We start from the raw sequence: 26,871 nt of genomic DNA on the forward strand, positions 1-26,871 counted from the left end.
AACAGAACAAAATGGTACACGGCTTAAAATGACAGCCATATCTCTTTTTAGACGTCATGATCAGTTTACCAAGATAATCCACAGACCTATTATTGTTTGTTGTAAAACATTGTTTTTTAGAGGGACTATTTTTTCACATTTTTTCCAAATATGCTGGTGGAATTCACGGCCTTCCTAAAACCTGGTACATTTAAATTAAATGCTCAGTACTTCCAGTGCGAGAGTGAAATAAATTGCATTCAAGTAGGACTGCTCCTTGATGTGGATGATTTTGGCCTGACCTGTCTTTTCAAGATACTCCAGGTGTTTCTTCCAGTGCCCGCTGATCTCTCGTACCAGGGCCTCGCTGTCTGGGGCCGAACTGTGAAGGTGCTGCAGCCTTCCTTCCAGGGTGTGGGAGGCCTCCAGCACAGGTGCTGGATCTGTGAGAACAGACACAAACAAATCTCTGCAGAAACAGCTCCAAAGAGGATATCCATACACTCTCTTTAAAAAAAAAAAAAGCTAAAGTGTTTTACTGTGTGCGCTGCCTGTAAAGCACTTTACAGAGCGTTCTGCATCGCAGTTTCAACAGAGACACACTATTCCACTGAGACTTGTTTCCAAAGAGTGACTCTTAGACTTTCACTACTCAGTCGCCTTTGAAAATTTCACAGGCTGGACCTAATGACACAAGTGCCGTTCCGACCCTTCACATGTACAGAAATCAACTCTAATGAGTCTTCTCATGTGCTGATGAATGGCAAAGAAGACAAAAAAGAGTGCCATGAATATGTGACGGAGTCTCAAGTCCCAAGTACACACCTAGGCAAAGTGTAGAAAAAGTCTGCTCCTGAAAAGGGGGGAAAAAAAGCGGGATTCTTTAGCACAACAGAGGAGCTGTTTTGCAATGCATGCGCGGCAGCACCGGGCCCATGGGGCCAACTAGGAGGCTGTTTCTCAGCTAACAAGTCTCCTCTGTATCATTTGATCATTTAAATTATTATGCCAGGAATTCTCAGGAGGCAGCTCGGCACTCCACATCACAGGGCTGTTTTTAATCTTCCCCTTCCCTTTCTTCCCCTCCCGAAAAGTTCAACAGCTCAGAGAGAGAGAGCTGCTCCTGTTGTGTACCTGCCTGCCGAACACCAAAGGAGGTGACTTCTAGTGCCAAAGCACAGAGAGGGAAGCTCAGGGGAGCTCCTTGACAAGGGGGGAGGCAAGATGTAGAGCCAAGCGCACGCACACACACACACACACACACACACACACACGCTAACACACACACACACACACGCTAACACACACACACACACACACACACACACACACACACCGGAGCCCTTCAAAACTCAAAAAGAGGAGGAAAATCGCTGCTTTGCTGCACAAACTTTTCTCCCACAGCTTTCATCCACTCATCTTAGACTTCTGTGTGGAACCCAATTGGATCCCTTCTTCAGTTTGGGCACTGACTGAAGTGACTTTTCATAAGAAGTTGGAGCCACAGACGTTTAAACTTTGCCAGATGCCACAGAGAGAATGCAAACTTTGAGCCGGCAGGCCACAAAATAAATAAATGCTCATCAGAGAGTCAAAACTTCTGCAATGTGCAATTTGTTGAAATCCTGGCCATACATTGCAGCTTGCCGTATCTGCATTTTCATCAGACAAACATTTTGGGCCATTTAATTGATCGAGCTATTTTTCCCAGGACCGTTTACAGTCAAACATTGTCTGCATTCATTGTTACACCAGCTGTGGAGATATTGCATCAGTCACAAGGGACATCACTATTAAGAGCAGAGCTCTTCTAAGACAAACAGGATGACTTAAAGCACTGCTATTCCATCGACCCACTGTCACAGAAATCACTTTATCAGCCTCTTTCCCATATATCCTTTCAACTTTTAATGATCAAAGGACAGAGATTATAGTAAGGGATCTCTCACACACGGACAAGCCCGGATTATCAATCAGTGGCAGGGGAGTAAAGTAAAGTCAAATATAAAGTGAAGGGATAGAACTTAAGTCTGTATACAAAATTAACCCCCGTCAAAGAAGAGCAGCAGGGATACTCTCCAAGGGCCGGGGATCTACAGTTACTGAAGGAGTCCAGAAAGACTGCTGATGACTTAGAAAGAAAAGAAAATAGCGCTAATTGATGTAGCTAATAAGAAGCCCTTTTTTGAGCCGCTCTGATGGTAAATCCGCCAAGTAAACCCTAGAATGGAAAAGAAATTCAGCATTAACCCAACCGTTCACACTCCTGGTAATCAAGAACACAGCTGACGAGGCATTGCGCACATCAGGTGAGTCACATCAGGTGAGTCACATCAGGTGAGTCACATCCGTCTCGCGGCAAAATTAACGGATCAATTTTTTATTCATCTCTGATCTTAATTTTAGATGATTTGATGTCTGCTCTGAGGTCATGACAACTGACCGAGCGACAGCAGCTAGTTTAAACTAAAAAATCACGGGGCATTTAATACATCATTGTCTGTGGCGAACACAGGGAGGACGCACGGCCACTGAGAAGAGCAGAGCGGCATCGTGAGGTTCAATATGTCATGCTGAACATGTGAACATATTTGTTCACTCACAATGAGCCGGACATCACAGGATATTCTGGTTTGTTATAGCTTGAGTCATATTGATTGAAGTTTTGTCTTTGATACTAACAGTATCTGAGATCTGGGAGCATGGTGACGATGCTGAAGCGAAGTCCAAAGAGACAAGAGACAGTCACACAATCAGACGTGTTAGAAACAAGCAGACAGTTTGTACATAATTACAACTAATTTATTTGGAAGTAAAACGGTTACGTATGCACAACCAAATCCCTCATTGCAACTACGGTCCATACTGTGCAGTAGGACATTTTCAAAAGAATCAGAAGTCTGCAAACAGTGATGGATGTCAAGCAGACAGTTTGGGGAATCATTTTACTGTTCACCTTTATTAATTATCTGATTGTCCGACTGCTCATTTAAATTGACAAAAGAATTTAAATGTGTGTGTGTGTGTGTGTGTATATATATATATATATATATATATATATATATATATATATATATATATATATATATATATAATATATATATATATAAATATATATATATATATAAATATATATATATATATAAATATATATATATATATATAAATATATATATAAATATATATATATATATATATATATATATATATATATATATATATATATATATATATATATATATATATATATATAAAACCCTAACCACACACAACAGTGGTTCCACATGTGGGTTTGTGTACCCTTTGGGGTACGTGAAGGCACTCCAGGGGGTATGTGACATTTAAAATATATATGTAAAAGTAACATCCATTAAAAAATCCTTTACAAATAATTTGTACATATTTAATAACATAAGTGTAAGTTCATAAACTAAATTGTATATATTCTAAATTAAATCAGACACTCATGGCACAGTTTTTTTCAACCTATAATGCTTGGCGCTGGTGAGGCTGGAAAAATCACGGAAAAAAGATTTAAAACCACTGACATATAAATCAGAAAATAGGGTGGATGGGGTGAGATACAGAAGTTCAGGAAGACTCCCTTAAGGCCGAGCTGGCCACTCGTCAAACACCCGGCGCTCGCAGCGGCACACATCACAGAGCAGCACGCTGCCTGCTCTAATACGTTCAATAATGAGAGGGAGACAAGCGGACCCCTCCCAAACTGGACCCATCCACGTTTTTTGTTGAAGTCTGATTTTCATGAAGAACGTGACAAACTGTGACTCATGTTGCTTTGCCTGGCCGGTCTTGTTTAGATTCAGCGCAATGCTGATACAAACTGAGGAGGGAGGACAAGTGAAAGTGTGTCGAAGGTCTTCAGCATCATCAGATTCTCTTTTTACCACAAAAAAAAAACTGCATCAGTGTTAAACTTTGCTCACACAACAGGCCTCTCCATCTTAAGTCCCGTGCTGAATTACAGTCCCTAATAATCATTGTGAAAACAATAATGTTGGTAACGTCGAGGTGAAGATTTTTTTTTTTTTAAGTTATAAAGTTATATAAAGCACTGTGCAAGCGTGGCGTACTGGAGGCGTTTTCATCATCATACTGGTCTGCAGCTTGCTGTGTGTGTGTGTGTCGTCAAGTTAGAAATGACAACGTTATAAGCACGAAAATAAGTCCCATGTTGTGATAAACCCTGACTTTCTAATAGCCAACAACTAGCATGAGTTTTAATTGTTTTCGCACATCCTCAGCTGCATTGATATTGAGTTTCATCACTTTGACTGAGCAATAATGAGGCCGCCACCCTCTAGCTGCTTCCTTGTGGTCACTGCGTTGCCGTGCTATTGCACATCTCCGAGCGGGAGGTAGTTACTGTATCTGGGTGAGCCTTCAGTCCAGAGTCAGCTGGAGCCAAAGCCTGTCAGAAGCTGGACGGCTCAGCGGACTGCAGGTGGCACCGGGGTGGACGGTGCACAGGTTCAGGATGTGTGTGGAGGTGGGTGGGGGTGAACCGGGGTGGTGTGCGCCAAGACAAGCAGGTGTGTCGGGGCGGTCCGTCTTGGCCCTGTCAGCGATACACCATCATTAGGCGGTGTGGGCGCAGCAGGGTGCACCATTATGTCTCCCTGGGCCCTGTGTAATTACGCTCTGACATAATTAACCCAGCAAGCCCATTAGCCAAGCATTGGCTGGCTGAAGAGAGAGAAAAAAAACGCTATAATTATTTGTTGTGCGCATGTTAATGAGGCCAGCTGTGTTCCCATCATACAACACGAACAAATTAATTTACAAGGCTGTGCTCCAAGGTTTTTTCTTTTCATTCAAAACAGTCTTGTTTTTTTCTCCCTCTGAGTGGACTTCAAGGTCCATAAACACGCTCTGCCGCTGCTGCAACAAACAGTAACACTGCTGTAATATTGTTGTCAAGAACCAAAACTAGGTTGAGGGAACACTAAGTCTTTACTTTCACCTTCACAGACAATGTAAAGTGATACAAGGCATGTAGGATAAAGTGTTGCCTCTTTTTGCTGCCTGTCAAGGATTAGTTTCGATTAGAGAAAAAAATAAAATGCTTGGAACAAATTCATAAACATGACTTTACTGTTTGCGGTGCATTTTAAACCAACGCGCATTTGATATTCAGATAGCAAACTGAAGTGCCGCTTTACCTTGATGTGGGAGAAGGAATGAGAAAATACAAAAATATAAAGATAGGTGGAATGAAAGAAATGATTGTGGGAAGCGGCGGCTTTTGTGTGTGAACAAAACAAAGCTGAAAGAGAAACTTTTTAACCTGTTCTCTTCAGTTGCTGTTCCATGTCTCCGTTTGACAGACTGAAGGACGAAGAAGGAATGACATCAATACTGAGACATTTTTTAAAGCTCAGAACAAAGAGCGGAGCCGGAGCTCGGTAGCATTTAAAATTAACACCAGATGCTGCAGTGAAAAATAATAAGTGTCAATGACATGCGAACAAAACTTGAGTTGATATTTAAAAAACATAAAACAACATAACTCAGTCTATTATTTTTGAGAAATGTAAGACAAATCACAATGAATGAATGTCAAAAATACACCAGTCTATAGACTTTACATTTTTGAATCCCAAGGTTACATCGTATCTGCTCTCAGGCACACACACACACACACACACACACACACACACACACACACACACACACACACACACACACACACACACACACACAAATACAGACATTCTTGCACACACGCACATTCACAGACACAAACACACACACACAACCACACATACAGACATTCCTGCGCGCACACACACACACGGTTGCTTTCTTTTAAGAGCACACTCTCCTGGTCCCTCTGGGGTCTCCTACTCCACAGGGATCAGTTGGAGAGGCCCAGCTCTTTTATGAACATAATGCATTATTAAGCACCTCAAACATCTCCTGGGCCTTTGTTTATTACTGCTCTTATTAATCACTTGTGCATAATCTTGTCCCGCCCAGAGAGCTTTCATTTTCCATCAGCTTTTATACGTCCTTATTCTCCGACAGACTGCCACACGCCGCACTCCTTCTTCCCTCTCATCCTGACTGTAGGTACTCAGCTGCAAAATTACAATAAAGGCAGCTTGCTGTGCCTTGCAGGCCTTTCTCGCTGGTGCATGCTTATGTACATGAAAGGTTGAGGAAGGACAACTATTCTTTGTGCATTTGAATGACTCTGAATTACTAAGGTCAGTGAGTTCTGCGCTGATAATCTCATAGCCGAGGGAAACATCGGATGTGAATATGTAAGGCACTCACAACCATCTCATTTCACAAGAAGACGTGCGACCTAATGTGACAAAAAGCCGCTCGCGCTTGTGCCCTGCTCCGCAGTACCGCTGGTCACCACTAGCAAGCACTGTTGCCATAACATTTCTCACACACATACATAAAGACTCACACACCTCAGACATGCCGTAGGCCCTGGCGCTCACACACACACACACACACACACACACACACACACACACACACACACACACACTTAGAGGGGTGTATTCAGATCAGAATCTTCACAAACTCTCAGTGAGCTCCCCGCTCAGATAAAAGGAGCTGTGTTCTGAAAGAGAGAGGGAGTGGGGTGGATCCTGAGGGATGAGTGTGTGCACTGAGAGGATGCGAGGAAGAGCAAACACCTGGAGCGTCAGTCTCAGGGCTACGCCCCTGGCGACGGGGCCTCGCTGCTCTCACAGAGGTGGCGACAAACGCAGACGTTCAAACGCCACTTGCACACACACACACACACACTCGCACACTCCAGCAGAGAAACGGCGAGGAGGAGAGGAAGAAAGAGAGAGAGAGAGGGAGCTGGGTGCATCTCTGGGAAACCGATGAATTCGGGCAGAAGCTGCCACTGTTTTTCAGCGTTCAGTGATCAGGACTTGTTTATCTGCACTGATCAAAACCTTGCGGAGGTGATATAAACATTGTTAGGGAAACACTGTTAACAGGCCTCTTTCAAGCCCAAGACTGGGTAGGAGTTACAGTGCACAGCATGAGAAGATGTCACATGCAAATCAAAATACAGAGCGCTAATGAAACACTCCAGTGGATTGACATCTCGGCTTAGGGGCCTCATAAAAGGCAAAAAAATCACTTCAATCACTTGCATCAAGAAGTTATTTCTGTTCTGAGTTTACTGTTGCATTCGAGTTGCTATTGAACAGGAACGTTATGTTGCAATAACAAAGAGAAGCTTTATCGCGCCGGATTCTCACAAATGTATCGGCTACGTCATTTGTATTCAATAGTGGGCACAGCAAAGTAGATAACTGATATGTGACCAGATGTTAATGATAGCCAGATACAACAGGTCACATATTGAGCTGCTGCTGTGAGAAAGCCCCCCCCACCCCCCTCCCTCTCCCTTTTCTTGTTCGCCTCTTGCATTCATTAACTCTGGTGTTGGCCCGCTCTGATTGGACTGAAGGCCTTAATGTCGGCACACAAATGAGTACGCACACACACGTCGAGAGAGAGGCACTTTCAAATGAAATAATAGGAGGGGAAAAACGTCCTGCAATGAATAGTAATAACTGCATTAAGATTAACGAGCATGGCGTGTAAAGAATAATTGCATCTGTCAAAAGATTAAAAATACATGAGCTGTAGCATTTGTTGGGGGAACGATGGAAACGCTCGCTGTTGTGTTTGAGGGGCAAAGAGAAATGAAGTGGGGCCACAGCCAAATGACTGTCCTCCGGTGTACCTGGAGTCATCCATTCTAGCGAGGGGTGGGCAGGAGAGGGGGGGAGTTGTGACCTTGGACACCAGCAGCAAGATGTACAGTGACAAACAGGCACAGGATACTGTAGGCCCTCCTCACAGATGGCAGAGGCTGCTTGGGCCGGACACAGAAATAATCTCAACGGTCTGACCTCGGTTTGGCTGCGGCGAGAGAAGAGGAGGGATATCAGCTGCGAAATAAACTAATGTTGGGAGCAGCCATTTTCTATATTTCTGCCTTTCATGATGCAAACTATGTTGGATTAGGAAATCAATGAGTCCTAAATTGTTGCTGTGACTTGGCTGGAAGACAAGGACCGCAAGTTGGACGCTGACCAATCGGAGCTTGTCATCTTTCACTTCATCTTCGTTCGCCATATTTACAGTGCAGAAAAGTGCTGCTTTGGGTCAATATATCAGGAGGTGTTGTAGAAGTGTGGAAACTTGGCAAGAGAAGGCCAAGAGAATCTGACATGGTCGTCTTTTTGTCAGGATATAGTCAGATGTCCCATTGAGCCTTTACTGGACCACTGAATTTCTTTGACAATAAAGGAGGGGAGCAAAAAATTGCTCTTTGGCCCCGATTGATCAATTAACTCTCATGAACTGAAAACCCACCGTGAAAGGGTTAAAAATGTACGACAAAAACAAAGACCACTCCCAGACGCGGCAGTAGCCTGTCAGTCACAAGGTAGCCAGCCCTAAAGCATACCCCGCATTATCGTCTATTTTACTGTAAATAGGTCATAATTTACAAAAGAAACATCAAGCTGCTTTAATGAAAATTTGAACCTATTGTTCACAAGGATGACTGCGCTATTAAATCAAGTGGGAAGTAGGGTCATTTTTCTCAGACTTCTATAATAAGGGCCTCCTGCTGGCCATTAGAAAGAAGGCAGGGTAGAGGCACTTCTGCAATGGCTTCCCTTTTGAGACCCGCAGGTTGCTGGCTGGGGGACACCAGCCGCACCAAAAAAGGAGAATACACCTTTCACATGTTGTGTCTTCTTCGCATGCAGCCTCGTTCTTTTTTGTAAACAGTAATCCAGTTTACGAGAAAATAATAATCAACTAATGCAACTATTTCTGCAATTCAGTAATTTTTAAACCAAATTCTTAAGTGTGTGAAGTTATTCTTGTTACATTGAGTAATTATTACATTATCAAAGTAATATAATAACTTTTTTTGAGTAATGAGTAATGCACTTCTATTTTTCATGCAACTTGGCCAGCACTGTTTAGCTCTCCCTGACTGAGAAAGAAAACAACTGGCTTCCTTTTCCCCCAGTGATGCAGTGAAACAGACTCCCTTTGTAAAGGTAAGGTCAAATGGAGGTAGGAGGCGCTCTGTGTTACGTCACTTGATGCAACCTGACACAGGAAGGCCCACTACTGTATACTCAAAAGAATAGCCACACATACACGGCGTATAAAGACACAGAGAGGCCAAAAATATGAGATACCTTGAAAACACTACTTTAGTTTTTTACTCACACATCAGAGTTCATGGTGACAGTGGCCTTTCTTTTCATGTTAAAGTCTTTGTTCTTGAACGTAACAACTCTAAGATGACGATGGGTTTGTGTCAAAATATATCCCACAATACGCTCCTGGGCTTGAATTAAGGCCTCCATATAAAAGGTATAGGTCAGAAAATCAAACTGAATATATCTTGAAAGAACGGTATTTCTTATCAAGAAAATAACTCCATTCAAAGCGTATGTGTGTGTATGTGCTTGTGAGTGTGATGGTGGTGCAATATCAAGCAGGGGACTTCAAGGAAAAATGGAGACCTTTAAAAGTCACTTGCTGCCGTCGCTATTTCTCTGACGCAGACTTTTATCTTGTATTCATTGAATCTGTAAACAGCATTCTCTACTCCTGCCACAAGTGTTTCTCTGATCTAGACTGAGATTGGGCTGCGTTTTGCTGCCGTCTCCTGCAACAAAGAGCAATACAGCACACGTGCCACAGCACTGGAATAACAACTGAATAAACACACTATACGTCTTTCCTCCGCTCTAACGTACTATCTTTGCCCCGCTCTCCCTTTTCCCCCCATTGGCCTCATCAGGCCTGCGTTCCACAAGAAGCCGACTTCAGTAGGGATTTTAATTGGCCCTCCACAATCAACAGCAGAGCTCCTCAAGGATGTGTTCGCTCCTCAGCCAGGCTACACTCAAGGACCAGTGCTGGGTTTTGAAGTGGCCTCACGCAGAGTTTTGGAAACCACTCTGAGAGCACAGACTTTGAAAAATAGATAAGAGCCACAGGGTATAGGGTTTTATGTATCTTATATCCATGTGCTGTTGCACCATATCTATCTATGGCAAGAAAATTACTTTTGGGTTTGTGTGTATTCAGATACACATGATATGTCACTATACTTAAAGGGCTGGTCCAGTAACAGTGGTATAGGTTTGATGGGTTGATTTCAGGGAAGTGATCTTTGAAGCGGGGAAGATAATTCTAGAAGTAATGTGTGAGTGTGCCGCTGCTGCTGCTGCTGTTGTTTGCAAAGATGCACATCTCTGGTCTTAGTGGGAGACTCACCTGGAGCCTCGATAAGCTGTTTGTAGACTCCCAGGAACGCAGACTCGGCCTCCTTGCTGCGCTTGTTCAGAGCAACCACCTGCAGCGGAGAAGATGCCATTAAGGTAAAAATCGACTGATATTATCCTGGTATATGTCTAGCTCACAGTGCACAGAATATTTACATTTCAGGCATTTAATGGATTTTTTTTTTACAGAGAGCAGAAAACACTTAAAATCTTAAATAACCAACAATGAATCAATAGTGACGAGAGCAAAGGTCAGCCTCACAGCATCCTTCAAATAAATGAAACAAACAGTCCTGCATGCCTTGTGTATGTATTGTATCTTCGGTACATATAAAAGAGGAATACTTTGCAGTTCAAGTGATGTAGTCGATAGATTTTTTTAACATACACTGACAACTAGAGAAAGAAACAAGGCGTAAACTACGACTATGTCCGCCCTGTTTAACAGCCCAGCTGCTGCATGTTGAGAGGTGACATTTGGCCTGTTACATGTAGGTGTCGCCGAGCACGAGAAGGCTCGCCAGTGGCGGTGGCCTCCATCACCAGCAGCACTCGGCACCTGCTATCCTCGGCTCGGCGGGTGATGCAAACCAATTAACGATTCATTAGGAGGGACAAAGAAAGCGAATTAGCCACCACCTGGCCCCATGGAGAGGGCACCTGCACTAGTGGCTATGTGGGTTACCCTGCTCTCAGCTCCCACCAAGACCTCGGCCCTGTTTGTGAGTCAGAGGACGCGCTGTGGCTGCCTCTCGACGTCCTCTGCTCCGCAACAGTAAATCAGATCAGGCTCATCCAAATGCCCCCCTCCTCCCTTCCCCCTCCCCGTTCCCCCTAGCCCCCCCCAACTCCATAACCAGACGGACTTCAAATCATTGTCATCTATTGTATATGTCATTTCTGTCACTGTTGATTACAGCCTCTGTCGGATTGACTCAATGGACTCCACATTGGTGGGTCAAGTGCGCGGTATGGCTGAGGCCGGCTGCTCATCATCGGTATGACCGCACTTGAAAAACGTTCATTTTGCTGAAGCTGAAAACACTTATGAGTATGGCGGTGGTGTGTTGGGGCTGTTTAGTGGGGTTATAAATAAGGTGCGTGGAAAACAGCGAGGGACGGAGAGCCTTTGATTTACTGGAAATTGCTGGAGTCTTCCTTGGGGAGGCATAACGACAACATCATGTTTAAAGAAAATATCATAAAAGATCAAGCAAATCCCCCCTATCACTCCCACTTGGAGCAGCTCAGAGGAGTTCATGGAAAATGGAAAAGGCTGAAGCCGAATCAATACAGATGCAATAGTCCTGAGCTCTCAGCCAGCTCCCTGCCACACTACGCTGTTGTTTTACTCAGATAAACCCCAATTTAAACACACACACACACATAAACCACCAACCTCCATCTGCTCCTCACCCATCTCCCATCTCCCCTCCCCGTCCAGGACACAACATTAATGTTGGCATGTTGGTTCACAAACTGCGAATGTGTGAAACAAGATGGACCCACAGACACTGTTTCCAGCTGTACAACTAGTGTTGGCCCGGCTAAGGTTTGCTTTATCTACACTGATGACAGTCGTTTTTTTCTTATGTTTGCTTCGTTTTCTCTATGAACAAGAGCAATTTTGTGACCCTGAGTGTCACCACTAGCCAATAACAACTCTCCGCTCTTCAAGGTGACAATGAGCAAAGCTCCAACAGCACGTTGTGACATCCAGACAAACTATTAACAACCTTTAGTTTACGCCTGAACTACATGGCCACGAGAGCCGGGTGGCTGAACTAGTCATCTACTTTTCACTGACAGTCTGCTGGCTGGCCCTGTTTTCCTCTGACGCATATACATCAAATGAGGCTCCCAACTGCATGAGTAAAAAGCCTGAGATCCTGTGAGGGCAACAGCGAGGGCTCCATCTTCCAGAGACATGCAGGGGTCTCATGGCCCTCCATCATCCTTTAACGAGAGAACACGGAGATTACCTCCACAATCACACCATTAACCTGCCTACAGACACTAGCAGAGACATCAATCACACGCCCGCCTGATGCCTTCTCGCGTTAGCGCCCGCTATGCGTACAGATACCCCCCCCACAACCGCAACCCTTGCTACCATCAAAGCACTCTGAGGTGTCGTGCATAATACGGGCTGATCAGGGAATCATCTCATCTCCATGCTAATCCACCTCCAGCCAAGCACATGGGCTTTCAGAGCCAGAAGTCTCATACGAACAGATACGAGTGGATTGGGTGCTTGCACAGAGAGGTACAACTTGAGGAAGGACTACAACTGAAGAATATCCTCTTTCTCTTTCTGGATGTGAGATCTGGCTCTGGCCCGGGCTCCGACTCACAGCGCATTCTTTGTTTTCACCCCATTTGCGATAAAGGATATGGCTACCGAGGGAATGGGCTTGGCCACAGGTTGATTTTACAAGCAGGAGTAAAGCCCGGGGCAAGAGTAGCAAGAGACAAAGGAAACCTGTTAGCGCTCCTCTATAACTCTTCAAGCAGCAACAGAGTGGGCAGAATACAGCCTCTGGGACGAGGCTGCTGGGAAATACTTACTGATAAGCCTGTGAGAATACTTACAGTGCCCGCTACTGTGTGAGAGTGTGTGAGAACAAGCTAGCAAGAGAAGTACATGAAGGGGGAGAGAACAAACGTAGAATGAAGTAGAGGAAGCTGCGTGAAGGGCTACTGAGCGACACAGAGAGACGCAGACAGACAACGGAAAAAAGGGGTTCCCATAAAGAGCGCAATTAGCAATTATGCAGTCATCAATTACAATTATCACAACTGGTGATTATGCAATTATCACTCTAAATCATCGTTTTCCCCCTCTGCCTTACCAGTTTGCCACCCCCTGTGATTTGGTTGTTTGAGGACGGGTTGTGATGATGCAGGTGATTAGAGTGTGTGAAGATGATGGGGTTGTTGGGGCGGGTGTAAAGGCAGATCTTGCCTGTGTGTGTGTGTGTGTGTATGTGTGTGTGTACATGCAGTGTTCATGGATACACTGTTTCCATCTCTAGGTGAATGTGGTTGGTGCTGTGGGTGGTATGGGGACAGAAAATGTATGGTTCCACAGTCCCTGAGGCCTCCAAATTACCTGTCATCTTCCCCATGATGCAAAGGTCAGTGCACAATCATAGGGAGTCCATCCTACTGTGCTGCTCACCGAGCACCAGTCCGGCCCACAGGCTGACAGGATGTCACAACAACCCCGGTCCCGCTCCATGCTTATTAGAACAAAACAGTGGGAAGCACGCCGCCGCCGCAACACCACTTGTCAGAACAGCTTCCAAAAGAATCCACCACATTTCTGACAAACATCCAGTCCTTGGTGTTGATATACAAGAAAATGAGTCAAAATATGGTTAACGCTCTACCGTGTGGGGTGTTGTCTCTATTGGTACAACATCCGCTTTCAACTTCAAACATCCTCCATTTTCAGTGTCGCCATTTCGAGCTTTGTTTAATGTCCACTTCGGCAAATTTGTCTTCCTGCAGAAAACACTTTTTAATTTGCACTTAAAATTATTTACACACAGTATCTTAATGTGATGTTTTGTGATGCTGTTTCAATTCTCAAAAACACCATCTGTTTTTGATTAATAGTTATTATTATATTAACTATCTGTAAAATGTGTCTATAAAATATCGGAAAATAGTTTCACACTCGAAACCTAAAATATTTCACTTAAAATTGTAAAACATCAAACTGGGAGCAGAGCAATTTAACTTGACACATGACTGATTATTGATTATAGAAAATGAATTGATTATAGAAAAAGTTGAAATACTTTCAGACGTCACTTTACTTCCTGTAAAAAAAACAGTTTGGATTTCTTAAATGGCTTTGTAACTTGTATTCAATATTTAGCTATTTAATGTTTTGCTGAGTATTTTAAATGTTGAAATGAATGTTCTAAACTGTTATTAAATCTTTTCGTTTGCATTATGTTTTGATACTTTTAATGGTTATATGTGAAGCACTTTGTCTTGCCTTTTCTTCTGAAGAGCTCCTAAAGGTTAACAATTAAAACTGATCTAAATTTTAATGCAATTTTGAAGAATATCAAAAGAATTCCTTCCTAAAAGCAGACTTCCTGCATCAATCATTGAGGACAACACAATTTGGATAAACATTGAATAAACAATTTCGATGAAGAAACTTGCAAACCCACAAGTTTGTATGTTTGTATTTTTTTCAAAAGCAGATGCAAACCATCATTTTCCCTTCAGAAGCATGCAAAAGATCATATTTTAGCGGTGCCACCCAGCACTTTGGCAGCTGTCACTGCTGCCGTTTGTTTTGCGTTGAGTGTAGGTTCAGAGGAGAGGCAGGAGGAGAGATGAGTTGGTGCGGAGTGACTGATGAGTGGGTGGAGGAGAGGGGCAGAGGTAAACACTATTGCAACACAGTCTGGACGGTGAGAGAACCATGTACACCCACACACGCATGCCCACGCAACACACACACACATTTGAACTTGGGACGCATGCAAAAAAAAACAAAAAAAACACACCTCCAGTCACACTCACGCAGATGCACACTACACACAGACTAAGTTTGAAGGCAGATTTAATCATGGTGACACACATCTCAGAGTGGTGGTAGTAGCATGGCGGTGGGCCGTGGTCGTCTCTGGATGCCTGGCGAGATGAGCAGTCAGAGCACTGACACACATCTCGTCGCCACGTCAATTCCAATCAGCGGTGGCTGTCAGTCAACGCGCTGCGCCAACAACGGAGTGACACCGCCGCCACTGCAGAGCTGCCGTCTCAGCCAAATAAATGGCAAAAGCTGACCAATTTTCTTTTGTAGCATTTAACCAGTCCTGATGTAAATGATGCAGCGACAAATTCAGAGTGAAAATACAGCTCAACTTCTGAAAGCCTTGTGGGAGAGGCTCATCTGAATTTCAATGGCAGTAAAGTCTGACATTGTACAGTATAAAGCAGAGCGATATAGGTTTAAAAAAAAAAAAAGGTTTCAAGACCATATATAAGATATAAGAGGAGGTAGGAAGGATTTTCATATAGCAGTCAACAAACATGAACATGAGTCTATGGTCATGCTAGCTGCGTTGTGAGGCCATATTTGGTGGGATGCTTTGAGCAACATGCTAACAACAGCTCCATAATCAACTCACAGCAATAATGCTAACGTGCAAATTTTTAGCAGGCATAATGTTCACCGTGTTCACCGCTTTAGTTGAGCGTGTTAGTGCATTAGAACAACAAAGTACAGCTAAGGCTGGTGGGAATGTTATTAGATATTGCAGATATATGCAAATAATGGATACACGCAAGATGACAAGTCAGATAATATGTTCATCCTGTGGGGGACATGAATGTACATTCCACATTGTATGGCAATGTATCCCACAGTTGCCAAGATATTTCGTTTGAATCTACTTACGGGAAAGCAAAATGCAAACATAAGAAAAACAACCAATTCATTCATATTCATCCTCTGGGGAGCATGAGTGTCTGTACATCAATTGTCATCAAACTGTTGCTTAGATATTTTAAACTGGCCCAAATAGGTTTCCAGATCGACCGACAGACCCACTCGATGTTTTACTTAAATATATGACAATAAAAAAATGAGCAAGACCTTGGGTCAGTGTCACAGTAGAGAGTGCCAATAATGACCCAAGCTGAGAGGAGACTAGATCTCTACAGATCAAGGTGGAGCTGACGTAAGCCGGACGGACGAGGCACCCAGAGCAGCACGAGAGACAAAACATGGCACGACATTAAACCCAGATCAAAGGACCGGCTGTTTCCACCACACAGCAGGTGCCTTCTGGGTCCTCCTCAGCATCAACAGGCGGCAGAAGCGCCGTGTTGCCCTCCCTCTCGACAAAACTCAAAAGCACCAGCCTCGCTGCTAACACCTCAAAGTCACGGCAAAGTCAAAGTCAAGAGCCGCTGAGAGAAAAAAACGAAGGGAAGAAAACAAATCTTTTGTGAATGTCTTTGTAGTTCAAAAGACAGGAGTTGTCATTTCTTTGAGCTCGCACTTTCAAACGTTTGATGCAGCGAATGACCTAAACCTTGACAAAAGTGTGTCTGCTGAAAACGTATCCGTCGTGGCAGGATGGGAGGGCGTGGGGGGCGTGCGGAGGCTAAGATGAAGGCACCAGTTGATGGGCTGAGAGGGAGGGCTGTGAAAAGTAGCGATGAGTGCACCTGGACTAGATTTCAGAGCTGGGAGAACTGTTAAGAGGAGAGAAGAGAGGAGAAGTGTAGGTAAGGGCTAATTATAAAAAACAAAGTGCCCCCATTATCCTGGTACTGCACTGCCCTCGTGAACAAAGCTACAACAGATGGGGTGTCATGGGTAACTATGCCAATGTGAGCCAAAGCCCTGGAGTGGATGGACCCTGGCAGGCCGCTGGTGGAGCAGCGCTGGCAAGGGGGAGGCACAGCTGCATATCTCGCCCTCAGACACATGTTGACAGTGCTTCTCTAGCCCTGCCTACACTAGTCAAGGTGAGACAGCGTGACATGAGGGGAGAGAGAGAGAGAGGGAGAGAGCGCTCCACTATGATGGATAGTGCTCTCCATCCACCTCTCCTCTCTCTCCCTCTTAGAAGGCTGGTGACTTTCCAGTGAGGCAATTATCATTGCGGAATGCATAATAGCCTAATTAATTACAGGTGTCAGCGCTGCCTTTGTTTCAGCATGGAGGAACATCATGCCAAAGCCGCATCCGCTAAAAGGAGCAGCACTGATGAACGAGCCTTGAACCGCGGCGAGAAAAGCGCAGCTGATGGAGGAGCGGGACGCCGCGGAGACGACTTGAAGTCTGCCAAACAACCCTGCGTCTGTTGCTAACCGAAGATGGATTGGAAACACATGGTGCAGAAATTAGGTCCATTATTTGCTTGATAAATCTGGCGTTGTCAATCGCAGTGCTCGGAGGAAGAGCTCAGGTAGGGCCTGCGTTGGGCGGCTCGGCGGGTAATTTGGTTCCAGAAAAGCAGAGACCAGCGTGGCGGCGCTGGTGGCAGCACTATCAACAATGATGCAGGCCCCTTACCCCGGCGTTCCTTACAAACATGGCATATCATTTGTCCCGTCAGATTTGCCGATTTCATTCATTGTGGCGAGAAAGCCGGAAAGCAAGACAATTGTCGGGGGGAGAGAAAAAAGATCTAACGGGACCTGGGAAGGAGAGAAGTGAATGATGGGGTGACTAGGGAGGAGAGACAGCGCGGAGATTCCTGTTATTCTCCTCCTCGGCTAAACACAAGCACACATTGGCGCAGAACTTAATAGAACGTCACATTCAGTGTGTGTATGTGTGTGTGTGTGTTTGTGTGTGTGTCTGCACGCACTGTACAGCGTGTGTGTCTTTCTATGGGGGGGGTCGTGGCGGTAGGCTGATAATCCCTCCACGCCCCCAGGCAGTGGGGGCTCATTGTAGAGTACATTGAGTCTAATAGGAGCAGGCGCTGCAGTTGTATGCAGCTCTCCCCGCTCCCACTGTGAGGAGAGTTTTACATAATTAATGACTGTTGATGTTTCCCAGGTAGTCGGCCGGCAAATTCACTCCAGACTCGGCTGCCACCGTCGTCGGTTCCACAGAGAATGAGAGACACCAGAACAGACAGCTTACATTACAGGCATAAATAAGGCAATTTTGTACAGTGTCTTCAGACATTACTGTGAGGGGGGTTCAGGGCCACTGATTCGACTTGCTTCAGAGAAACACTCAGAAAGAGCTTTCCTATGTCTTAGAGTCTGCAGAGAATTTGCGCTTGATGCGAGTGAAACTGCTTCCTTTAGTGTTATTATCATTCTGTATGCCGTTAGAGCGCGGCTCTTTTCAAGATAAGAGTTGACGGCTCCAGACGGATGATCATTCACGTCTGTATAAATTATTCTGATCTGAATGCCTATCTTAATACATATGAGCCTGGTGGTCTGGGTCTGTCTGTTCCAGACCTTTGACAGTCTGGTGAGGCCTCGGGGCCCTGCACATATCGCTGGGAGGCAGTCCACATCTATGCTGGAGCATGTTAAATTAAACATTTAAGCACGACACCAAGGGAAGGCTATTTTTTACTGCTCTCGGCCCACTACTCATTATTAATTTGTAATAACCTTTAAGGCTTTTTGATGTCATACATATTTTACAGAGAGATATCACTCCCAGCCAGACGAGAGCGGGCCTGTCGATGACGGATCACCAGAGTGCCACCAAAATGTGCCTTCATCTGCTATAGTTAGCGCCAGGTGAGAGTTAAGAGTGATCTTTGGCAATGTGTGCCGTTGCACACCAACTCACACACTAATGCATTAGTGTGATGATATGTCAGCACCAAAGTTTAAAAAGTGCAGAGGCCAAACTAAGCAGAGGAAAGAGGAGACTGGACTGGAGACCAAGGATTTCCCACAAAAATCCTTTTCCACAGAAAATAGTGCGTGGTCTTTCTGGCAGTGACCTGCCCATCAAACACCTTTAGGTTTTATGATTGCCCAGTGTGAAGAAATTAATTTCTGCTGCTTAAACCAGATGAGTGGTTGAACATTGAGGGGAAGGGGACACATTATCTATGCATCAATACGAAGAATGATATCGGTCCAATACTGATCAATAGCTGTATGGGGCTCGTCCAACAACAGGCTAATCTATTGTATCCCAATATTTCAACAAATAGGAATTCAACACATTTATATTTATGTTTTTATTTGATTCCTTTAGTTTTACATACTGAAGAAAACAAAGTTTAAGTCAACATAAAAGAATGGTCCCAGTCCTTTCTGCATAGTGGAGCACACGGTTAAAACACCGGTATCGGCCTCGGCCGAAAGCCCAGGTATGAGGACTGGAAGAGACTGGAGAGCATTAACCCCTCTTCTTCATATTCGTCTGTTGGAGGCTTGGCCGAAGCCCATCACGCTCCCGCTCTGCTGGGAGGCCCCGCGTGCCCGCTGGATGCCAGCCTAAAGCTCATGTCCGCTGTTGCCAACACGCCACTAAAAGCTGTAAAACAAATGAGCTCTGTTTGGCTAATGTACACTGATTGACCTCTGCTGCCAGGCATTTGATGTCATGATTGTAATGACCGGCTTTCCTGCCTGATGACTCGTATACAATGTGACAGGCGCGAGGTGGCATTTCAATTTGAGTGAATGAAGGCTAATCAGATGAGATTCCTGTAACAGAAAGAGCTGATGTTGTTTTCAAATGCATATCTGAGCAACTGCTGTCGAGATTGAAGCACTAAAACAGTGTCTGTAAATATTTCTTAAAAGGGTCAATTCACCAAAGTCATATTCCAATGTTGATACCTTCATGGTATTCAGTTTTGGTTGTATTTTTAAGATATTATTACGTCACATGAACTGTGAGCCGTTCTTTTCTAGTGGCTTCCCCTACAAAGACTGATTCATTGGTGTATATTTTAGAGCCCGTTAATCCAAATCCAAGTTTATTTATGGAGCACATTTAAACCCACAGCCGATGACCACATGTAAAATAAATTATAAAAACACCATGAACAAAAGACATGTTAAAAAGATTAAAGTAAACAATACATGCTGCAGGAATGACGTATTTCTGTGGGCCAACACTTTTTGTACTGCAATAATCTTCAGAAATTAACTAAATTTATATGGTTTTTGAAGCATGAATGCAATCAACTGGAGTAAAAAGCTAACATGAGACTATAAAGGAACTACACTGCGGTTGCATGAGCACAAGTTTACACAACAAGGCTGTGAAGGTGGAATAATCAGCATTATGACCTCTTGTGGTCCTATTTACCCACTTGTTAACAGGCGCCTTATTTTACAAAACACGACCAAGCTTTACAATTTACAAAAGAGATACTTACTGATGCGTTTTTTTAACATAACACAACATTGAAATCTCCGAAGCTTGGTTTGACCTGGAATTTATTTCAGGCATTGAATCAAAAACACATTCAAAAAAAATGCGTTGACCTAAACGAGTGAACTGGAAGTGGAACTCATTTCAGGATGTTGGGACTCGTATTTAGAGAGGCACCTCTCACAGTGCGTTAAAAGCCAGATAATAAAAATGTGTTTTAAGATGGGATTTAAAAACAGGCACTTTAGGGACCATACTAACAGTCAGAGGCAATTTGTTTCAGAGTTTGGAGGCTTCAGCTGTGAAAGCTCGCTCTCCTCTGCTTCAACCTTGATGGAAGGACAACAAGGGGGAGCTGGTCAGCCGACCTGCGTGACCTTGATGGACGTTGGAATGCAAAAGGTCAAAGAGATAGGTTGAAGCTCGCCCATTTAATGATTTGCAGGTAAACAATAAAATCTTAAAATCAATCCTACAGAGAGCCAGGGAAGGGAAGTCAGGATGGGAAAATATGCTCCAGCAACACCAACATTAAGGGCATTAGAGTAGTCCAGAGGTAAAATAAAACAGTATTTTAAAAGAAATAAGCAGATATTAAAGACAAGGCTTTAAGTTTTTTCCAAACAACACTGATTTCTGAATTTAAAGAAAATATATGTATTTTTCACTGCTAAAATGTCTTTCACATTCAAAGTATCAAGGTGCAGACAGAAATATCAGAGAATTTAAAAACTTGGGCAAATAAAACCAAACTAATACTGGTTAGACACCACTGGAGGTAAGCGACAACTACATGTGTTTGTGTTTTTTTTGCTTCACAATAACCATTCCTTTTGTTATATCATTGATATCCAGACATACTAACTCAATCGTAAGCAGCCTCAGAAACAACTCTTCAGCAAGCTTTATATATAGGACCTGACTTTAGTGGTTATCTATTGGATGCTGAGCGTTACATAACCCTCCATATGCTCAGAGTGTAGGACAATTCCGTACGGGTTATAAATAAAGAAACCTGACGCACGGCTGCAGCCACTGTGATTTGGGCAAGTTCTCACATGGGATGTCATAGTTCTGCAGTGCTAGCCCCACTGCTATTTCAGGCTCTGCCTCATTAGAACATCCGCCGTGAGTGAACAAAAAAAAAAAAAAACAGACTTTACAAAAGACACTTCATCAGGGAGGAGAGAGCATGAACGTTCTGTTCATGTTCATCCTCGAAGCCACCAGTGTGTTCATGGGCGAAAAACCCCATGCATTGCCGCAATGAAAAGATAAACGCATCGTGACACACACACACACACACACACACACACACACACACACACACACACACACACACACACACACACACACACGTGACCAGGTATGATCCAGTGCTGAGATCCGTGTCACACGGCCCCACAAAGAGGAGGTAACACGTAACCGGCCGCAATGACAGCAATGACACGGCAGAGAGTGTGCGAGTGTGAGAAGGGGGAAAGTGAAGGAATTATGCATGTAAGTGTGACTTCTTGCACGGGAGAGGAAGAGGAGGAGGAAGAGGAGGGGGAACAAATATACACAGTTGTGTGACTGCCTGCAACAGCATCAGTAATATCGGGTGTGTGTGTGTGTGCGTGTGTGTGTGTGTGTGTGTGTGTGAGTGTGAGTGATTGGGTGTGTGGATCAGAGCGCGCCTGTGGAGGCCCTCTCACACCACAGCGGCTGGCTAATTTAGTGAGGGAATAGCTGGCTGTCCTTCAGGTGAACGGACAGAGATTGGTCTCAATATGAGATGTAATAAAACGAGCCCATCACTGGATCTCACCGCACCTTCGGCTGTCCTTCACATGTCTCGCCAGAAGAAGACACACGCCCACACACACACAACCATGCGGACGCAAACACACACACACACACACACACACACAGGCAACCCAAGAAGACTCCAAGGTTTGCTATTTTGAAGACCATGAAACAAATATTGCTTTTTCAGTTATTATAGCCGATACATTTGATGTATCAGTATGCATCACTTTATTTTCCTCACTACCGTTCTGAAATGTCTCAAGCATGGTTCAACCATGTCATGTACTTATCATAACGTGCTGCATAAATAAAGTTTATTATTATCACTATACATTACAATGTCTGTTATTTTTACCTGCTTGATAACAAAACACTTGATCACAAGTCGGGGAAGAATTAATGTCAAAGTACTAATACTTTGATATGCCACTCTTAGTGATATAATATTCATTGTTATATCATCAAATTGTTTATTATGATGATAAATGCGTGGATGTATTATTAGGTAGTGGACTGTTTTCCAACCCTCCAGAGGGTCTTGATCAGGTGGTGGGAATGATTAATTGGGGAAGAAATGAAGAATAAGTTTTGACATCTCTGTATGCTTTTATTTTGAAATAATGGATAATTCTCCATCTGTTAACCATTTGAAGGGAAAATCACTCTTCAGGGGGAATGCTAACAACTCGTAGACATCTGTGACAAGCTGCCCAACACGACACTGTCGAATTTATTATTTGTCACAAGCCAAAGACATTGGAAACCAATGACTTAATCTTTATAAATCTGTTACATTATATGAGCTTATTACATGTGTTAATGTAACATGTGAATATGAAATGTAGTTCGTACTTTGGTTCACTTAGTGCTACAACATCCTGCATGGTGGTTTCTTGGACCTCCATGTGTCCTGTGTGCTAACGGGGGAACAGTGGCTCTCTGTCAGGACTGAAGCTCCAGCCCCGACTCCACATGGCTGCAGCTGACTGCTGCTCCTTTCTGCCAAGTGCGGGCGTCCGGGGCCCGGTGACCAGCAGCTTTCTCCCTTTGGCCGTCTCCTCAGCCCTACTCCAGGCGGGGCCCTTCTCTCCAGAAGGAGAGCTGGAGCACTAAATCCACCGAGACCCAATTACAGGGGACTGCAGGAGAAATCGTGAGGAGATGCAAAGTTACTTTGCTTTAATTGAGGACGTGTTTAACGCTCTCCTCCGGCCACTGTGGCCACTTAATGTCTCAAATGAAACAGAGAGCCCCGCAGTGGGACTTTAAAACATATATCTGTTTGTGACAAAGCCAAAGAATACTCTGATGTGTGGGCTTATATATTTAAGGGTACGCGGGTGTGATGTAGGACATCGTACTTCCAGGGTAAAATAAGAATAAAACAAGCTGATCTCTGAAGTGTAAAAACACATTTGATTTGTTGTGGAAAGGCAACACATTAATGTGGCGTGCACATCAGAAGGGATGAGCTCCTCCCTGGTTAGAGAGTTATTTCACTTGCAGCTGCTTGTTTTAATAGAGCCACATGTTAATTAGTATTGTAGTTAATCCCATATTACAGAGACCCAAACTGTCAGGTCATATTATAAACAATCGGTCCTAATGTTCCTGCATGTGACATTTGGAGCTGCTATCTCTCCTAGCAAAATGTTCCCTAGGTACTAATTGGCCTACTTTACGCTGTCTTTCTTTGAATTGCCAGTTTCTTTATCATTTAGGATATTAGCCTTGACAAGCATCATCCCATATACTATAGGCCCACTTAAAGTAGAGAGGAGCTGCATCTTTCTTTTTTGCAGAGGGACAGCAGAAATGTGCATAAATGATTTATACCGTCAGGTAATACTGTGAGATCTACCTTCATGGGATATTAAATACAATTTGAAAGAAGAATACAAGTTCAAACACTTTGCCAGCAGCAAAGTAAGTGTAACTTTTCTCCGCTTGCATTATTTAAGATAGGCTCCATCATTTTATCAATCTATCGATCTCTCACCAGAAAGATGAAAATGGAAAAATAATGAGGTCGATGAATGCTGTGTAAAGAACATCAATGTGCAAAATTTAATTATCTGTGCTGGAAAGAGACGGAAAATGTGTCGGCTGTTTTCTAAAACAAAAAAAAAAGTGAAAAAGGAGCAGTTAATATTTTTCCCTCTCTGCATATTTTAATTACCAGATCAATCATAACTACGTACTGCAGTACTGCAGAGAAAAGAAAATTGCCAGTCTAAATGAAAAACAATAGATTTGCTTTAAAGTCTTCGCTCTTTTGAAGTCTAAATTAAAATTTCAGGTGCCTTAACAAGAACCTTCTTCAGAAAGTTATGATATTTAATTAGCGTGTTTAGATTTTGCTGAAATTAAACTTCACAGCCGAGCATCATGTGAAACGAAGACTGGTGTTTCTTCACGGGGGAGGGGGAGAGGGAGAGGGCGGGGGGACGACACCTCAAATGAACAGGGGGAATTAAATCACATGCGGGCTGTGTATCCTCTGACAGAAGCTTGTGTTCTTTTGACTTGTGCTGCCTCTGGCTTGATCCGAGGCCGGGCCTCGGTGCTCAATGGAGCGGAGAAACAACTTTGCTCTCTGACTGTGTCTGTGCAGCTCGGATTCTCTGCCTGAAATCAGAGCGTCGCGCCGTAGAATTGGCGGAGCAGCTCCCCCGTTCCGCCTTTTCCTCCTTGCATGAGCTTTTCCTGGTTGTACGAGCGCTGATGTTTATTTCTCCTGGCATGTCCTCCCCGGCGCTGAGCCACCGATTTCACACATTTTTATTGGCTAATTTGACTGTGCTCTTGCCAGCAGCTGAGAGTGAGCCAGCAGTCGGAGGATCCCAGAGACAGAGCTACTGCCACTGTTGCTGCTCTCTGACTTCGGATGCCTGCAGGGAGAAGAGGAAGGAGGCTCTCACCTGTCTCATAACAAGTAGTTGACCATGTTAGACTGAGGCCAGCTATCGAAAAAAACGCCTCTTAGATTAGTTACTGTCTGCTGCTGGTGAGTGTCTGTTTGGTGAAGGGGTCAGCAGGGGAATGTGATTGTCTGTCTCTTAAGGTGACAAGGGTTTAAAGGAGCGGATGTACACCCAGTCAGACACCCAATAGGAGCGCTGCAGTCGGCGCTGTGCGTGCGTCCATCCTCAAACACGGCTAACATTTGCACAGCAGCGGCAGTCAGGCGTGACGTCTCCGGGCTCTGAGGTTTGTGCTGTCAGGACGGTAGAAATTAAACCTGGCACTGCAGAGCAGAATGTGCTGAAACTCATCAATTCCACATGGCTAGAGAGCCAAGTGCCTATTTATAACATCTCCCCCCTCTCTTTCTCTCTTCTTTACCTGGTGTGCATCCCTGGCTCTAAACACGCATCCATAATGATGAATACACCCAACTGGGACGCTCCGACAGGGCATCAGTCAGGACAGGAAAACAAACACGCCAACACACGCACACACACACGCCATCAGATCAGCAGAGGAGGGATAAGACTGACACTGGGAAGGCTGATGGAAAGGTTGAGGCGTCTCAGCATAAAAACACCCAGCAGAATCACAACAATCAGTCACCACACAGGAAACAAACAAGGGCAGTCAGATGTATTAAACTTCTTCAAAGCGCCCAATCTGGAGCTGAAATATGGCGCACGGCTGCCGAAACACTGCCCCCCAAATTCAGTTTTGTTTTTTATGCCGCCATCGAGTGAATTGATGACTTTTCATTTTGAAAGTTACTTTCTGAGCTTCTGAGAGACAGACTGATGGTTTATATTGCAGGGTGGGAAAACGTGTTGAGTTTTATAATGACAAAATAGCATTTCTTGTTCAAATACGCTCGTCGTTATTGTATCGCTTGCATTTCAGTCATAGATATCATCTACATTTAGAGCTTAAAGCTCTAAATGTAGAGGATAAAAGTTTTTTACTTTTGAAAAAATGAACAATACATTTTTCCTCTTACATAATGAAAGTCAAATTCATAAGAGTAAAACACATTTTTGCTCAGTTTAACACATTAAAGGTGTTTTAATGCTACAGCTTCATTTGCTCTGAACAGGCAGAGACCTCCAGTTCTTAAAAGTGACAATGAAGTGACTTAAACTTGCATTCTTCCTTATGACCAACAGGGGGCAACGCCTCAGGTTGCGAAACAAAGTCTGATTGTATGGAGATAATGACCTTACTTCTCACTTGATTTAGACCTCAGTAAACCTTGTAAACATTACTTCATAGTCTAGCTTGTTTCAAGGCTTCTTCTTTACACCATGATGTAGATTGATGTACAATATGACCGTATTGTGTTCTTCAGGGGCCAGGACATTGTGGTTGACGGGTCACTACCACAGCGTTGTGGGGTCTGGGTGAAGTTTTTCTTTTCGTCTTGGAATTTGTGTTTTCAGTTCATGAAAGTAATATTTGGCTCTTGTGTTACTTCAGGTTGGAGAAAACTGCAACTACTCTCAAATTATTATTTCTCTTATTTGGTCCCATTTCCCTTTTTCTTGTGCTTTTCTTTGTACATTCAGAGTAATACAGCTTAGAGATAATTGGCAATAACCGCTAAAGCATCTTTGTCTCACTATGTACCGCCTCGAGCAAGTCTCTTTGTGTATGTACATGGCTCTTTGAATTTAATTTATAGCCAATCTCCCCACCTTTAAGATTCACTTTGTGTTCGGTCTGCACAACATTTTTGCATTCATAATTATTCTGTAATTGTCATTTGTGGCCACACTGGCCACTGTTCAGCCAAACATTGCAAAGTGTAGAACAAACTAGGTCAATGAACAGTTGTTACAACAACTAACTAGCTGAAAATAAAAAATGAGCTAATTGGAAATGGTTTTCTGAAATGGATCTGTGAAATTAAATGAGCTTGCCTCCCAAAAAGCAGCACTGCCTTTGAAATCAAAC

At 43.8% G+C, this 26,871-nt stretch overlaps 1 protein-coding gene across 2 annotated transcripts in view; it reads right to left on the reverse strand.

Moving 5' to 3' along the window:
• cux2b (cut-like homeobox 2b) overlaps positions 1 to 26,871 on the reverse strand; it is an 88,436-nt gene that overhangs the window by 18,920 nt on the left and 42,645 nt on the right. For both annotated transcript variants that reach the window (XM_068566385.1, XM_068566384.1), the window contains exons 4-5: positions 10,300 to 10,378; positions 282 to 422 (exon numbers count right to left, since the gene is read on the reverse strand). In XM_068566385.1, coding sequence (XP_068422486.1) covers positions 282 to 422; positions 10,300 to 10,378 — 220 coding nt within the window. The remainder of the gene's footprint in view (positions 1 to 281; positions 423 to 10,299; positions 10,379 to 26,871) is intronic.

The sequence above is a fragment of the Clinocottus analis genome, unplaced genomic scaffold (genome assembly GCF_023055335.1).
Source record: "Clinocottus analis isolate CAN_PGR_092001 unplaced genomic scaffold, fCliAna1.0.p SCAF_7, whole genome shotgun sequence".
Taxonomy (NCBI): domain Eukaryota; kingdom Metazoa; phylum Chordata; class Actinopteri; order Perciformes; family Cottidae; genus Clinocottus; species Clinocottus analis.